Source organism: Microtus oregoni, unplaced genomic scaffold (genome assembly GCF_018167655.1).
Source record: "Microtus oregoni isolate MIOR12 unplaced genomic scaffold, Mior012 000112F_003, whole genome shotgun sequence".
NCBI lineage: Eukaryota > Metazoa > Chordata > Mammalia > Rodentia > Cricetidae > Microtus > Microtus oregoni.
The window spans coordinates 11,498-29,335 of NW_024544733.1; the positions used below are offsets into that span (position 1 = coordinate 11,498).

At 41.9% G+C, this 17,838-nt stretch overlaps 1 protein-coding gene across 4 annotated transcripts; it reads right to left on the reverse strand.

The window, feature by feature from the left end:
* Window positions 1-3,255: 3,255 nt before the first annotated feature.
* Window positions 3,256-15,201, reverse strand: LOC121443705 (regucalcin-like). Of its 4 annotated transcripts, none has more exons than XM_041645512.1 (7): window positions 15,132-15,201; window positions 13,246-13,423; window positions 10,928-11,110; window positions 8,051-8,266; window positions 6,246-6,377; window positions 5,023-5,177; window positions 3,256-3,881 (listed from the first exon to the last, which is right to left on the reverse strand). In XM_041645512.1, the coding sequence occupies exons 2-7, from the start codon at window positions 13,406-13,408 to the stop codon at window positions 3,831-3,833; spliced, it is 900 nt and encodes a 299-aa protein (XP_041501446.1). In that variant the 5' UTR covers window positions 13,409-13,423; window positions 15,132-15,201; the 3' UTR covers window positions 3,256-3,830. The 4 variants fall into 4 exon arrangements, with proteins under 4 accessions (XP_041501446.1, XP_041501444.1, XP_041501445.1 ...); XM_041645510.1 differs by lacking the exon at window positions 15,132-15,201 and adding an exon at window positions 14,808-14,936; XM_041645511.1 differs by lacking the exon at window positions 15,132-15,201 and adding an exon at window positions 13,783-13,895.
* Between the last annotated feature and the right edge of the window lie 2,637 nt (window positions 15,202-17,838).

Sequence of the window (17,838 nt, forward strand, 5' to 3'; positions counted from 1 at the left end):
CAAGCTGTGTAGTGAGGGCCCCAGGCCCACCCCCACCCCCAGAGACCCATTCCCTTAATAAAGATTTGGCTGCTGGGCAGCGGTGGCGCATGCCTTTAATCCCAGCACTCAGGAGGCAGAGGCAGGTGGATCTCTGTGAGTTCTAGGCCAGCCTGGTCTACAGAGCTAGTTCCAGGACAGGCTCCAAAACCACAGAGAAATCCTGTCTCGAAAAACCAAAAATAAAATAAAATAAAATAAAATAAAGATTTGGCTGTCAAAAAGAAAAAAAAAAGACTGGATATATCCAAGAGGCTAGACAAAAACCTTTCAGGAAGGATTAGAGTCCGCAAGGCCGTCCAAAGCCTAGCCTATGCCTCCCATGTGCAAGTAGCTAACAGTACTGACTGGCGGGGGCAGGAAGAGCACCAGAAGGCCCCAGAGGCTTTTCATGAGAGAACACCTCTGAGAAGTTCGCAGGGCCCAATGCAGACTGCTCAGAAGTCTTTTGTAAATAAAATGTCTTAAGTCCCTAAGACACACTTCCCCAATATCAACCGCAACTACCAGCTAATAAATTAATGTCAACTGTTGTCTTATCCATACCTAACTCTGACCCTGACTCTAAAATCAATATTTGAATGCTGACCTCAATCAATACATGATCCTGGTCTTGACCATGAGCCTGACCTGCCCTTCTCACTAACCATAGCCTTGAAACCCACTCTAAATCTGACTCTAAACTCTCAGCCTGAACGTAACAATGACCTGCATTCCAAACACCACCTCATCATGACACTGGCTGGCTCTAACCCCTGACCTAAATGATGCCAAATTTAATCTTTAACCATGACCCTGCTCTAACCCGAGTCAGAACACTGGCACAGACTCTGAACAAGACCTGATACCTAACTCTAACCCAGACTCTGATGCTACACTAAGGATAGCCCGAATTGTACTTGCAAACTCTAAGCTTAAGGAAATGCTAAGTTGTTTCTTGTAAGGTATTTTGTCACAGCAACAAAAAGTTCCTAGCGCAGGAGCCAATTCTCTCAACTTATTCAACAACTTTTAAAGAAATTCCAGTTCACATTGGAGCACATTTATTCAAGGTGATTTAAGAATTTAGAAATGGGCTAGAGCATGTTTAACATGTGTCTAAATTTAATCCCCAGAACCCAAATATGAGTAAAATTAAATATTATTGAAGGTCAAACTAACACAACTAAAACAATTTTGAGGGGCTGGAGAGATGGCTCAGAGGTTAAGAGCACTAATCGCTCTTCTGGAGGTCCTGAGTTCAATTCCCAGCAACCACACGGTGGCTCATAACTATCTGCAATGAGATCTGGTGCCCTCTTCTGGCCTGCAGCATACATGTAGGTAAAACACTGTATACATAATTATTAATAAATAAATCTTTAAGCCGGGCGGTGGTGGCGCACGCCTTTAATCCCAGCACTCGGGAGGCAGAGGCAGGCGGATCTCTGTGAGTTTGAGGCCAGCCTGGTCTACAAGAGCTAGTTCCAGGACAGGAACCAAAAGCTACGGAGAAACCCTGTCTCGAAAAATCAAAAAAAAAAAATCTTTAAAAAAATAAAAATAACACAATTTTTTAAATATTTATTTATTTATTATGTTTACAATATTCTGTCTGTGTGTATGTCTGCAGACCAGAAGAGGGCACCAGACCTCATTACAGATGGTTGTGAGCCACCATGTGGTTGCTGGGAATTGAACTCAGAACCTTTGGAAGAGCAGGCAATGCTCTTAACCACTGAGCCATCTCTCCAGCCCCCAAAATAACACAATTTTGAAGTTGAGAGCTGGTGGTGGTGGCTCATATCTGTAATCCCATTACTTTTGAGGCTGAGACAGGACTATCATGAGTTCAAGGCCTGTTTGAGTGACAGTGATATTTTGTCTAAAAACAAAAACAAAACAAACTTAAACAAAATAGAATAAATTTGGAGAGATCACACTATCTAGTAGTGTGTGTATATGTGTGCATGTATATATAAGTGTGTGTGTGTGGTATGTGTGTGTGTTACTAAAGACTGAACCCAGAGCCTTATACATGGTGAACAAGCCTTTAGCGCTGAGCTATAACCCCAGGCTGGCACTACCCAATTTTAAGGTCAATTTAAAGGGACAGAAAGAAGATCAGTGATCTGAGGATAGGGTAAAAGCATGTTGAAGGGCAGAAAGAAAAGATGACAGTGGAACACAAGGAAACTTTTGGGGGTAGTGAAGAGATTCACTGCTTTTTATGTGGTTGATATGAATATATATGACACATATATGAATATATGATAATTTTATACACTTTAAATATGATCAAGCTAATTATATCTCAACAATATTACTTTTAAAAAATTCTTTCTTCCAGGTAGTGGTGGCACATTTCTTTAATCCCAGCACCCGGGAAGCAGAGGCAGGTGGATCTCTGTGAGTTCGAGACCAGCCTGGTCTACAGAGTGAGTTCCAGGACAGGCTCCAAAGCTACAGAGAAACCCTGTCTCGAACCCCCCCCCCCCCGTAGGAAGTCCTACAGCCAGTAGTTACCTGCCCACTTGGGCGTGGCCTCTTATACTATATATGCCAATCTCCGCTCCAGCAGAGGATTCTGATTTGTGAGTCTACCCCTAAATAAATAACTGTCTATTTCTCAATTCTGAGCTAGTGTGGGATTTCTTTTAAGCGTCCTTCTTCACCACCACCCCCACCCGCCACAAAATATTCTTTCCAAACTCGGCATGGTGGCACACGCACATCTCTAATCCTAGCATCTGGGAAATGGAGGCAGGAGGCTGAGGAGTTCAAGGCCACCCTCACCTACACAGAAAGCTCAAAATCAGCATGAACTACATGAAAGAGACCACATTTCACAAAAGAAAGTGGAAGAGGGCTGGAGAAATTACTCAGCAGTTAAGAGCACTGGATGTTCTTCCAGAGGACCCAGGTTCAATTCCCAGCAATGACATTAGCTCTCAAATGATATCTAATGGTCTCTTCTGTCTGATGCCCTTTTCTGTTATGCAGGCATACATGCAAATAGCACAGTCACATCCATAAAATATATAAATAAATATTTAAAAAGGAAGAGGAGGAAGAGGAAGCAGCAGCGACACTCAGTGAGATGTCCGTCAATAAAGGTACCATCTGAGATCAAGTCCTTGAAATAGGATTTGCACATGCGTGCGCGCGCGCACACACACACACACACACACACACACACACACACGGATGAATAAATGTAAAAAAGTAACGTAAATTCTTTGCCATGTGATGTATTTTTTTTTATATCCAGTAGGTGGCAGTTAGAACCACAGATTGTGACACGGTGTTTGTATCATATCCTGTGACAGTATCTTAGTTTGTAAAAATAACACACAGGAAGTATCCCAAAATCATTATAAATCACCAAGTTTCTATGCATTAATTTTTTGAAGCTTTGGATCCAGCAAGTATAGAATGCAGGAAAAAAATGGACATAGTCCCATTTCAACCCAAGAGCAATTTGCAGTCATCAGGCTGATTGATAGTTGAACAACTTTTTGCGTTTCTATAGGATTGTTTTTAATAGAAGGCCTAGAATGTGCTATTAAAGCCACTTATTCTCTGTGAAAAATGCTCTACTTTTAGAAAAACAAGGAATGTAATTCACTGTTAGTTAATATGTCACACACTGGGTTTATTCCCCAGCACCCAGGCAAAACTATAAATTAAAGCCTAGCCCTGCTATATCATTGTCTCATTAAAAAAAAGATTGAAATTTCATTGGTTTAAGTCCCTTAGTTCTCCAGTTGTCTTCAAAGCATTTTCTTCTGACAGCAAGGAAGAGCTGCAGTTTACCCTGCATAGGAATATGGGGCGATTCCTTTGACCCCAAGACCAGTAATCTGTTGGGAAAAAAAGAATGAAACTGGTAAATTATAGTCTTCAAACCATTGTTACAGATCCAGGCATGGTGGCTCAGACTTGGAACCTCAGTACTTGGGCAGTTGAGGCAGGAAGACTACATAGCCAGCCTGGGCTATGGAGTGAGATCTTGTCACAAACAAACAAACACCAAGCAAATTGAGATAATATGTCTAGGGGCTGGAGACATGGCTCAGGGGTTAAGAGCACTGACTGCTCTTCTAGACGACCTGAGTTCAATTCCCAGCAACCACATGGTTGATATATATATATATATATATTGCCCTCTTCTGGCCTGCAGGCATACATGTAGGCAGAACACTATATATAATAAATAAATAAAAATAATAACATGTGTAGCTACTTTTAATAACCCCATTTTATTTTATTTTTTTAAAAAATTTATTTAACTCTATGTGCATTGGTGTGAGGGTGTCAGATCCCCTGAACTTGAGTTACAGTTAGGAGCTGCCATGTGGGTGCTGGGAATTGAACCTGGGTCCTCTGAGAGAACAGTCAGTACTCTTAACTACTGAGCCATCTCTCCAGCCCCCCCCCATTTTATTTTTTATCATGAAAAAGAGTTAGGTATTACATGGTTCAACCAGTCATTCACATACATTCCAGTTCAATGAGCGAGCATGCACACTGATATAGAGCAATTTAGTTCTATTATTTTCTCACCTGTCAAGAAAGGTAGGTTTTTATTTGTTTGTTTGTTTCGGTTTTTCAAGACAGGGTTTCTCTGTGTAGCCCAGGCTGTCCTGGAACTCTCTCTGTGTAGACCAGGCTGGTCTCAAACTCACAGAGATCTGGCTACTTCTGCCTCCCGAGTGCTGGGATTAAAGGCGTGCGCCACCACTGCCTGACTCATGTAAGATTTTTTAAATCAGTGTTTGCTGTCACAAAAATTGTTAAAAACCTGCACATCTTTTTATGACATCAGAACAATCAGATGATCTTACAAACACTATTGAAAGTAGGTCAGACACATCATTCTGAACTTTACATAACTTATAGTCTAGATTAACATGCCAATCACATGGTTTTTGGGAAGTATGCAGAAGCACTGATCAATTATTTAACAGAATACCCTCCACGCCCCCCAAAAGGCCACATCACCTTGAAAATGCCACCAGCATCTGGCTGCCTCAGAAGGCCTTCAGCATCCATCCCATCCCTGGCACAGGTCACATACATTTCAGAGTAATCCTTTCTTCCAAAGCAGCATGATGTTGTTTTATCAACAGGCAACTTTACAGTTTGGAGTCGTTTTCCTAGGTCAACAAATACTTTATTTGAAATTTAGGTCTAAAAATTTGCAACATACACAATGCTTCTGGAGCTTTTCTGAAGGATAGGGATGGTCTAAGAGACTGTGGGGCTCAGAATTCATCCCTTGGAAGGGGCTAGTGCACATCACAATGGCGTACCAACATGTGCTGACTACATCAACTTAAAACCTGAGGAAGCTTGGAAAGGAATTCTAGACACAAAAGAAAGCATGGCTCACACTCCCCCCCCCCCAATGGGCTGTGCATGCTGGCAGTGAGCAGGAGCTCCGCAACTCTTTTAAGAGAAGGCTTTCTGACTCAGCATAAGAAATGGCAGCTTCTATCCTAATATCCAACAAAATAGACTTCAAACTAAAATCAATCAAAAGAGACAAAGTAGGACATTTCTTGGAAAAGTCTACTGGATACTATGGGCCTGTAGGGTGAAGATTGGTATGCCAATGGTACTGAAGAACTCTGGGTGACTGTCTAGGCAGTGAGATGTCTCTGTCAATTCTAGAGTTTTGGAAGTTCCTTAAAATGCACTTTCTGTTTTCTTAGGTAATATTATATACTTCTGAAGTCTTTGATGGAGTTAAACAATAGATAGTTATAATTATAGTTTCCCTTAGTTATGATAAAATATAAAGTAGATATAAATATTGTAACTGTAATTCTTGCTTGACACCTGTTTTGTTACATGTAATTTTTAACTAAACCTTCCTTTTTATTTAGACAGAAAAGAGGAAATGATGTGGGAAGTCCTTCTGTATATGTATTGACTGACTCAAACTCACCATCCCCTTGGTTTAATCTCCTGATTTCTAGGTTTATATATAAGCTACCATATTACCTGGCTCCCATCCATGTATTTAACTTACCTTCTCTGACAATTAACTTTTGGCAGAGAGACTTACTTCCATAGAAATTCTTGACTATAAATTTGGCGCTGTGTATTTTGCCTTCATTTCCCAAATTGCCCAGTTAAGACCACTAAGATAACTCTAACTGTATTAGTAATGCTCTCTAGTTTTCTGGACTGGGTAGGGTTCCATTTCGTCTGCAGCCTACCTGTCTCAGGATCTAGACGAATCACTCTTCCTCCATTGTAACAGGCCACCCAAAGCTTTCCCTCAGCATCAATGCACATTCCATCCGGGATTTGTTCATCTTTCTCCATCTTGTAAACACTTCTGCGGTTGGCTGCAGTTGAAAACCAAAACCAAAACACGACAAAACAATGGGTCACCCAATGCTAACGAGTAGACAGTGCCCTCTCAAGCTGCTTATAAACATTGGTCACTTACGCTTGTCTAGTGGCTGGCATGTGAACAGAGGATTTTTACTACATGATTGGGATAGATTCACTCCTTTTTGTCTTTATAGATATATAAAGCTTTCTAAGCTTTCTAAGCTTTCTAAGACTTCAGAGGAAAAGAAAAGTTGGTTTTCTTTTTTTTTTTCACTTCTGGAGATAGAACTCAGAGCCTCGTGTATGGTAGACAAATGCTCTACCACTAAGCTCAATAAAGCTGCGTTATCTATTTATTTAGATACAATTTCTCATTTTATATCCAAGGCTGACCCAGAATTCGTTGTATAGCCCAATCTGTCTTTAGAGTCTTAAAATAATCTTCCTGCCTCAGACTTGTGAGCACTAGGATTAGTCTTATAGGAGCAGTCATTTCCAAATTCTTAGTAAAGTATCTATAGGTAGCTCTCTGAGGCTGACCGAAACTAAGCTTTGCAAGTCTATCTCGGACGTTCTTCAGTCTGTGCTTACGTCACTGTCTTAGTGACCAACACTCGTGCTTTTACTAAGCTGAAGATCTATATGGCAGCTTTATGGTACCATATGAACAATGCATGTACAAACCCTGGGGGGGGGCACTCATTATTTTTCTTACTTGCTACAAAATCAAGAAACAATATTTAAAGAGCTTACTTATTAAAAAGGGCATTCTAAAATCCTCAGGCTGCTTAAAGGAGATCCAGAGTAAATAAACAATGGACAGTGAAAGGTAGAGGAGGGCTGGAATGGTACCTTAGCACACACAAAGAAATGAGTTTGCTCTCCAGCACCTCAAAAAAAACAATACAGAAGAATAGCCAGCTACAAAATTCAGGTCATTCCAGCAATCACATTGAGGTATAATGGAAAAATGTTAAATCCATGTGTAAGGAAATTGGGTAAGAATAGTCATAAAAAGAACACTACACACTTCAAAGAAAAGCCCTGGAAGAGTTTGCCCTTGATTAAATCTACATAAAGCCTTGTGACTTTTTTCAAGTCATTTTTATGATTGGTTTTGCTCTTCCTGTCTGGCACTTTCATTAAACAGTTTCAAGGTCTCCATTTTAAATTCTTCTAAATAATTTTTTCCCTAGAAGTTCCCAGTGATGGCTCATTTTACAGAACATTGATGGAACTGAACCAACCTGGAAGCACTTTTCTGTTATTTTTCTGTTTCAAAGATTGTTCATTTGCCTACGATTAACTAAAGATCAACTAAGAATCGGGCACCCAAATGGTCAGAGTTTTCCCTCTTTTCTTGCACTCTGTTGTATATTATGTGCCTTTAGGTGCTATCTGATAGGTTAAGATTCATTCTCCAGGGAGGAGATGGAAAGCAAAAGTTCAGGCCTAGTTTCAGTAGGCCAGCTATAGCCCTAGTCCCAAATAGCAGAGTTCAGCTGTGCTGGGGACCACAGCTTGACTGGCAGCTCAGTCAAGTCTGAGTCATCTTTAATTTCAAAGTTCTGTAGTTGACAAAGAAATACTTTTTCACATGGACTGTGGGAGAGATCCCTTACTGATCATTAAGATATAAAAATGATATGAGTGGTATTATAAAAACTAATAAAGATGTTCTTACAGATTTGTCCTGTATGCAGGTCATAGTCAAAGGCATCCACAGCGTAGGACAGGCTGTCAATATAGTAGAAAATTTTATGGTCCAGGGACCAATCCAAACCATTGGAGATGTCTACTTGGTCAAAGTATTTCTTAACGTTGTGATCGGGAAAGAGGGAGTACAAGGACCCTTGGTGCCGCTCAAGTACTGCTGGGGCTGTTTCCTCAGCCATGGTGCCTTTGGGACACAAAGAACATTAGCTCAGTCCTGTAGATGTTCATCCTGTACAACCCCCATCTTCCCTCATTATGGATCATGATACCAACACTTTAGATTAGGAGACACGAGGGTGAATTTGAAACAGTTGGTGACTTTGAGGTCCAGCTGGGCTATATAACAACCCCCTTCCTCAAACTCTCTCTCTCTCTCTCTCTCTCTCTCTCTCTCTCTCTCTCTCTCTCTCTTTCTCTATCTCTCCCCCCCCCTCTCTCTCAAACATCCACACACATACACATATACACAAGTGTACACACCCACTATTTAGCAATTTAGAGATATGGTTTCAAATAAGAAGGGATAAACATGAACTAACCTCATTTTCTCCTACTGAGCACAAGCATAAAACCTGAACAAAATGCATGGTAGACGCTAAGTGTGGTGGCCCCTCCCCTGTAATCCCAGCACTCTGGAAGCCGAAGAAGGACGATGAGAAGATTGGGGACAGCCTGAGATATGTAACCCCTTAAAAGAGATTTGTGGACTCCTAGACCCCCACACACTGGGATCAAATTGCTGAAACACAAAGTCAAATAAAGACAAATGTCTCAAGTACTTCATTCCCTTAAGTCGGTGTTCAGTATTCAGGGAGATGGACTTGGGTGACACATGCTCTCAGAGGCCAGAGCAGACTGATTAGAGCAAAGAAACTGGGAAGCTACTATTCATGCTTCATTGGAAAGAAGAGGAAAACAGATTGCAAATATGAGAAGCAAGCTTGAGCGGCAAGAGGACAGTGTATAGGGCCCTCCTCTCTATACATATATACACACACATACATGTATGTATATAGTGTATAGGTCCCCCCTCTCTCTCTATATATATATATATAGATAGGTATATAGTGTATAGGTCCCCTCTCTCTCTCTCTCTCTATATATATATATATATATATAGGTATATAGTGTATAGGTCCCCTCTCTCTATATATATATAGGTATATAGTGTATAGGTCCCCTCTCTATATATATATAGGTATATAGTGTATAGGTCCTCTCTCTATATATAGGTATATAGTGTATAGGTCCTCTCTCTATATATATAGGTATATAGTGTATAGGTCTTCTCTCTCTATATATATAGGTATATAGTGTATAGGTCCTCTCTCTATATATATATATAGGTATATAGTGTATAGGTCCTCTCTCTATATATAGGTATATAGTATATAGGTCCTCTCTATATATAGGTATATAGTGTATAGGTCCTCTCTCTACATAGGTATATAGTGTATAGGTCCTCTCTATATAGGTATATAGTGTATAGGTCCTCTCTCTCTATATAGGTATATAGTGTATAGGTCCTCTCTCTCTATATAGGTATATAGTGTATAGGTCCTCTCTCTATATATAGGTATATAGTGTATAGGTCCTCTCTATATATAGGTATATAGTGTATAGGTCCTCTCTCTGTATAGGTATATAGTGAATAGGTCCTCTCTCTATATAGGTATATAGTGTATAGGTCCTCTCTATATATAGGTATATAGTGTATAGGTCCTCTCTCTATATATAGGTATATAGTGTATAGGTCCTCTATATAGGTATGTAGTGTATAGGTCCTCTCTCTATATATATATTGTGTATATATATATTATATAGGTATGTAGTGTATAGGTCCTCTCTCTCTCTCTATATATATATATATATATATATATATATATTGTATAGGTCCTCTCTTCTGTAAAGCAAAGGACACTGTCATTAAGACAAAAAGGCAACCTACTGACTGGGAGAAGATCTTCACCAACCCTGCAACAGACAAAGGTCTGATCTCCAAAATATATAGAGAACTCAAGGAAAAAAAAAGAACTCAAGAAACTAGACTTTAAAATGCTAATTAACCCAATTAAAAATGGGGCACTGAACTGAACAGAGAATTCTCAACCGAAGAAGTTCAAATGGCCAAAAGACACTTAAGGGATCATATTCTTTAAAAATGACAATGCCATAAAAAAGAGAGAAGGGAGGAGGGTCAAGAAAATGCTTCATTAAGAGGATGAATAGACAAGTAAGTACAATATATGATTCCAGACTGGATCCCTCACTGGAGGGGAAAATTCCATAATGGACATTATTTAGTCAGTTAATATACTAGAAATACAGACTTATTGAATCAATACTAAACTTTTGTAAGTTGCTTACTAAATTGTGTGCACAGTGGCACACACTTTTAATTCCAAAACTCAGAAGGCAGAAACAGGTGTAGTTCTGTGACTTCAAGGTCAGCCTGGTCTACTTAGCAACTTTCAGCCTGGCCAAAGTTGCATAGTAAGACTGTGTCCCAGAAAAAAAGTCGTTTTCCTTAGGGAACACACAAAACACCCACACATGCAGCCCTAAATGTTTCTGGAGAGAGAAAGGCTCAGATAGAGTACATATGAAAACAAGAACAAAATGTTTACAAGTCACTCTCTAACTCTAGGTAAGGTTTAATACATATATATGTTCATTATATAGTATTACTTATTTTGGTAGAACATTTATCTAGTATATATACATTTTTTGTTTCATCCCACAGCAACACACACACACACACACACACACACACACACACACACACACACAGAGTAAGATTCAAACACAAGAAATAGGGGCAAAAAAAGAAAGAAAGAAATCATACCAGCAAAGTATCTCCCAGCAGGATCCACCTTCCCATCATTGAATCGATTGTTTGTCTTATCTTTATCCACTGTGGCTAAGACAAATACTGATTGATCTTCCCAGTTCAAAGCACAAAATTTGGTTCCAATGGTGGCAACATAGCCTCCCAACTGTCGAAGTGCCACTGAGCTAACTGGGGCATCTGCAGAGGTAAAGACAATACCTAGAAGGTAGTAGGCAGTCTGGTGGTCGAGCACAGAGGTCCCTGTGTCATATTTCATTTCTTAGGCAGGGGTTCAGTGATTTTTTTCTTTTTTTTTTCGTTTTTGCTTTTTCGAGACAGGGTTTCACTGTTTAGCTCTGGCTGTCCTGGAACTAGCTCTTGTAGACCAGGCTGGCCTCAAACTCACAGAGATCCACCTGCTTCTGCCTCCCGAGTGCTGGGATTAAAGGCGTGCGCCACCACCCCGTGGGTCCAGTGATTTTAATGGTACTAAGATGTTGTCTGACCATGTAGCAGAGGGGTAGCCCCAGTCTCAGTATTCTCTTGCCTCTACCTTCTGAATACTAGTATTATTGGTGTACATGGCCGTATTAGTTAATAGCATGTTGAAAGAGTCCTTATTTTTAATATATTTAATTACAAATTGTTTCTCATTTTCCAAATATTTTTGAAAATATGCGTGGTAAGAATAATACGATTATATATGCAATGAAATACAACCCTTATATCTCTATTATATTCTTATATTTTTATTAATAGTTAGCTTTTCTGGTTGTAATATTCTTCCCTGTATTAAAAAGAAACCTTTTTAAGTGGAGAGAGATTACCATGTTGGGTATCACAGGAAATACACTTATCTGAGCTTGTTTAGAAACATTTCCCAAGCACCTCATCAAAGCTAAATGCTCTTAGCTCAAAGCCCTGCTCAGAAGTGACTCAAGCCCTTGGGGACCCTGGGAATATACAAGACCCTATAAGGAGGGTCATGCTCTTAACAAGGAATCTAACTACAGCCTGAGATGCCTCCTGATAATTTAGCTTTCTAAACTCCTGCTAACACATAGACCCTTTGCAAGACTGGGAAACTTTGCTAATTATGGGTAGGAATTTGGGGAATGCTGGGAATGAGGGACCAGGGAAGGCAGAGGCAGAAGCATTCTGCTTGGAGCTATAAACACATTGATGGGTAAGTTTGAAGCTGCTTCTAGTGGAAGCAAGAACCTGTGAGTTCCACATCAACCTTAGCTATATATCAAGCCCTTGCCTTATAAAGAAAACGGTTCAGTAGGTAAGGGCTTTTTGCTACCAAATCTGACAATCTGAGTTCAATCCCCAAAACTCATATAGTGTAAAGAAAAGAGTTCCAAAAGTTGTCCTCTGACTTTATATGGTGGAAGGAGTGAACCGACTCCTGCAAGTTCTTCTCTGATGTCAACATGGGTGCGGTGGAACCAGTATGCCCCACACACAAAATCAATTTTTTCAAAAAGTCTGGGAATGCAGCTTGTGGTGTGTGTGTGTCCTGGTTTCAATCTTCAGCATCAGGGAAACATGCTTTAAACTCACAGTTGGATTCATGGGAAAAGAGCAGAAACCAGAAATTCCCTTTGACTTAGGAAAATCCTGCTATCTCTTCCCAAGGATCCAATAACAAAAACAGAAACTTGTTTGCCTACTTGATAAGCACTTCCCGGCCCATTGCCTTGAGACATAGAAAGCCCTAAAAACTCCTCTGAAACCACAAAGCTCTCTTGGGAATCCTGTCAGTAATCTCACATTCGTGCTGGGAGTAAACAGTACTGGTTGATGCTTTTGAAGCCTAGGAACTCTTTTTTTTTCACAAAGAAGTGATACATCTGTTTATATTGTTGGTTTTTTTAAAAAATGGAGGTCTTGGCCTAACCAGAGCAGATAGCTTTTGCTATGCCACTAATGGAGTGTTCGCCGTGGATACTGTTATCGGAAGGCAATGACTATACTGAAAGAGACACTATAGTACCTCAGCATTAAAACAGAAACAGGGCACTGGAGGCATAGTTTGGTGGTAGAGTACTTGCTGAGCATGCGTGAAGTCGAGGGTTCCATCTCCAGTATCACAAACTAAAGCAAAGGAAGGTGGGAATGCTGTGCTCCATGCAAGAGAATGAGAAAAATATTGATGATCATCATTGGGTTCAAGTGGGCACAGAGACCATGATAACCCAAAAGATTTCAAAGTATCTTTAGTCAGGCTTTAAGAAGAAGGACCCAAGGCAATGATGTCCCCCTTATATCCCCCCAAGCTGGGAAAAGATGGCTAACTGTGAGGAAAGGAGCTCGGCTTTCATTCTTACCCACGGCCACTCGTTGCACATGCTTGCTGAGGGAGTCCCATCGACAAACCTTCTTTGCAGGGATGTCTACAAACAGCAGAGAGTTGGATGCCTCCTCCCATACTGGAGACTCCCCACACCTGCAGTTGTCCCGTAAAACACATTCGATCCTGATGGAAGACATGGTCGCAGGAAAAGCCTATTAAAGGGAACAGAATAAATGAAAGGCAATTGTATGGAGCAAATTCAGCACAAGACCCAGTACGGACGGACGGCAGGTAGTTAAGGTATGCACAGTAGCACTTCTGTACACTGTAAATAGAGCTTTTAGATGCAATAGGAAGACAAAAAACCTGTTAATTGTTTTATTATAAAATTAATTTTATTAAGGCAGCCTGGAACCAAATGTGAAATCTCCTTGAGGTATGACAGTATTGGATCAGAACAAAAAGGCGGGTGCATGCCCCCCCCCCCATCAGAGAAAGGCAAGCAGCATGGAAAAGGAAAAAGAAGAAAGGGCTAGTAGGACGCGGCATGAGGCATCTTCAGTCAACTTACCAGTGAGGGTCTTTTCAGAAAAGAAGCACTCTGCCACCCACACCTTGGTGGTACTAACTCAGCCTTTTATGCTGGCACCCTGACCTCCAAGGGAGCGGGCAGCTCCCTTATTGGTGGCTCCTCTGGGTGTCTGCAGGTCACCTTTTTATGCTCTCACTCCCCCCTCATCAATGGATGCTATTGATCTCCTTGGGGGGCAGCCAGTTTTAGAAATGTATTCATCAGTGATAATACACTGAATTAAGTCACCAGCCAGAGGCTTGGTGTGTGGCTAGGGCTTGGGGTTAATATCTAGTTCTGTCCCTACCTCCCCCCAAAAGCCCATGTCCATTTTCAAATTCAGACAGTCGCAGGTGTGAAGGGCATTTTCCCTCGTTCGTGTATTTTTGTTGTTGTTGTTGTTGTTGTTGAAGCTTGGCTCCTTGAGGCTAGTTGGTAGGGAGCCTTGAATCCCACAGGCAAAGAACAATCTAGGCTTGAATTTTAGGCCAAAGACTGTAACCAGTGAACTGGGAGAAATAAAAAAAGAAAAAAATATCAGAAAAATAGACATCTATCAAGAATTCTCCCTTGAAGGAGCAGGAAACTTGGCTCTGCAAGTCTGCCCCAGTAGGCCTTAGTGCGGATGGAAATTGCAGCAACATCATGCTTCTCCCAGGGATCTACCACGCATGGGTGGGCAAGTGAATACAAGGGTCGGGGGAGAACAAGCTTTGGTTTAATGTTTCCTTCAATAAATTGCATGATTTTAGAAACACAGCTCAGACCTCTGTCTCAAAGTATTAACTCCCAGCACTGTAGCATTGGCCATGTTTCATTGGCTGTTGAAAATTGGCCCAGGCTCCAAAGGGCTATCAATCTTAGATAAGCCGCAAGATCAGACGTGGGACTTTTGCAATAGTATTTTTAACCCCACAGGCAAGCAACGTGTGGGGGGGGCAGTGCTGCCAAATGACCCATTTTTTTTTTGCCCGGGCTGGGGGGAAGGGAGGTTCTGACTGGCGGCTTGGATGGGGGTGGAGTACCTGTGCCAACGGGAGGGTTCTTCGGACACTGCTGCGCCTCCCGAGGTTGGGGGCAGTGACAGCAATGACAGAGCTCTGGGAAGCTGACCGCCACCGAGCCTGCCTTCTCCTGGCATGGGGTCTCCGGCTGGTCTCTGCGCAGGGTGGGAAGACAAGGGTGAGAGAATCTAGCTTCCCGGTCGCCTGGGGATCTAGCTTTCTTGCCTTCTCCACGAATGCTGTACTGTCCTGGATATTCGCAAGGCTAGTGGGACAGCGCAGGCAGCTCAAAGGTCACGCAGAGAACCTTGGGAAGGAGAAAAAAACTCGTCAGGCAGGCCTCACCTTTCTCGCTCCCGGTGCTCCTGCTGTTCCCCTCACGTCTCCCACAGCAACTGGAAGCACCCAGCGGAATCCAGCCGGGGCAGGCGTGAGAAGCGGCAGGGGCACAGCAAACGTAAACTTTGGAGTTTGGATAGCTATCTAAAGTTAATCTCTTAGTTCAACAAACAGAAAGAAGTTGTTAAAATACCTAAGGGATTGGGACAGGGATCTGGTTAAACACAAATAGGTTAAAAAGAAAAGAACAAAGCGGTTAAACAAAGCCCTTTGTCTCCCTAGCTGGGAAGACCTTGGTGGCAACAGGCCAACTCTTGCAAAAATATTTTTGGAAGGGGAAGAAAAATGACTTTATTTGATATGGTTTAAAAATCACATGGAATAAATGATCCTAAACATCAGTTAGCTTTCCAGTCCCCACCGAGAGCTATACATGTTATTTCTTTTCCCTTCCTTGTTGTAGGGTTACGGTGAAACTCAGGACCACCTACCTCCAGGTATTCTACCACTGATCCACACCCCTAGCCCTTAAGAAATTGTTGTTTGACAGTCTCATTGTATATCACCAACTCCACATCAAAACTCAGCCCCCCACCTTTCTTTTCTTTTGAAACAGTCTCAGGTAGGCTGGGCTGGCCTTAAACTGGTTATGTAGATAAGAATAGCCTTGATTCCTCTTGCCTCTGTCCCACTTTTCCCTTTTCTAAAAAATATTCATTTATTTTATGTGTGTATGTGTTGCTTGCATGTAGATAGGTGCACTGGATACATTCATGCCTAGTGTCTGTGGAGACCAAAAAAGGGTGCTGGATCGGGTGCTGGATCGGGTGCTGGGAGTAGAACCCAGGGCATCTACAAAATTAGCAAGTGCTCTTAACTGCTGAGTAGTTTCTCGAGCCCCAATTTTTTTTTCTTAAAAAGCAATGGAGGGAGGTGGCTACGGTGGCACATACATCACCCTAGCACTCCAGAGGAGGAAGCAGGTCACTGAAAGTTCCAGGACAGCTAGGTTTAGGTGAAGAGTTCCAAGTCAGCCATAGATGCATAAAGAGATCATTTCCAAAGTTCAAAATTAAAATAGGGGCCGGAGAGATGGCGTATTTGGTACAGTACTTGGTGTATGCGCATGGGGACCCAAGTTTGGATCCCAGCACCTACTGAAAAAGCCTGGCGTAGCAGGTGGCTTCATATCTGTGACTCTGGAGTAGAGAATGGAGCATCTCTGGCCAGCCAGCCTAGCTAAGTCGGTGACTTCAATCCCTAGGATCCATATGGTGGAAGGCACGGACAGAATCCCACTAATTTTCCTCTGACTGACATGCACAGACTATGATATAAGCATGATACCCCCTCCCATAAATAATAAGTGTAGTTAAAAATAAACATCTAGTATTACACTTGAGATTTGTGGGCTTTATTGTATGTAAATACTCGAAGATGGCCTATCCTGAATATACTGTCCCATTCTTTGCCTTCTGAACGATTCAAAAGTCATCTGACACATTTAAAACACCATTGGCTTGGCATAGTTTTAATTCACTAAGTAAGAAAGGAATAAAATGAGCAACCCAAAGTACAAGATACTCCAGACATGTTGGACACAATCAGAACAAACTCATTTCCAAGTTTTCTTTCTTTGGGGACAGTACTAGGGATGGAACCTAGGCTCTGTCCTTATGCAGCACACACACACAGTAGCCCTGAGCTCTACTCCCAGAACTCAGTTAAAGTTTAAGGGGGGGGAGTTTAAGGACGGGAACTTGGAAAAACCAGTTTTTGACTGCCTTCACCCAAGGATATACTTAAGGCAATCACTCTAATGTGCTCTCAAACATGTGCAGAGGAGGGAGGCTCCCAAACTGTATGTTGAACTGGAGAAAAGCCTCTGGCAAGCACACTAAGCCATCCAGAGCAATGGGGGAACTTTTTTTGGAGGGAGTGAGAGGGGTTTCACTCTATATCCCAGACTGACCAAGAACTCACAATGTAGCCCAGGCTGCCCTCACACTCAATGTCATCCTCCTACCTCAGCATCGCAAATGTTGGGGTGACAACATGTGTCACCACACCCGACTTCTGCTCTACTTTCTAGGCAGTCTCCTTTTGTTCCTGTCTGGTCTTCCTCTGCCTCCTGGAATTCATATGGCTCCCTCCCTAGTCTGTATCTGAGCCCTGATCTTTCCCAGAGCTATATCAGGAGATCAACGTCTTTCAACAGTCAGCAAGCCTGGTGAACAGGCCCAACGCAATCCTCTCCTCAACAAACTTCCTGCCCTGCCTTTATGAGTGGCAACATCCAAACTGGAATATCTCACCATTTTTTGTTTCCTAATTAAAGTCCACAGAAATGGTCCTTCTGACCACCTGAGATGAATCCAGAACCCACAAGGTCATGGTAGAAGGAGTGAGAACCTAGTCCTACAAGTTGTCCTCTGACTTCCAGAAGTGTGCCCTGGCGCGCACACATACTCAATGAACAAAATTCCCTATAGTGTAGTCATGGTTGAAAACTGGGTCCTCTACTCTGGTGTAAGTTTTTACAAAATGGTGCAGATGTCAACAAGTCTGGCTTTGGTGAGGTTGCCCAAAGTGGCGGTGTGATCCCTGACCAAAGTGCAACAATCAGCAGCAACCGGAATTGTTGCTTCTTCAGCACAGGCACTGAAAGCGTCCTAGTATCTCTGGCTGGAGATTAGGTGCAGAAGCAAGGAAC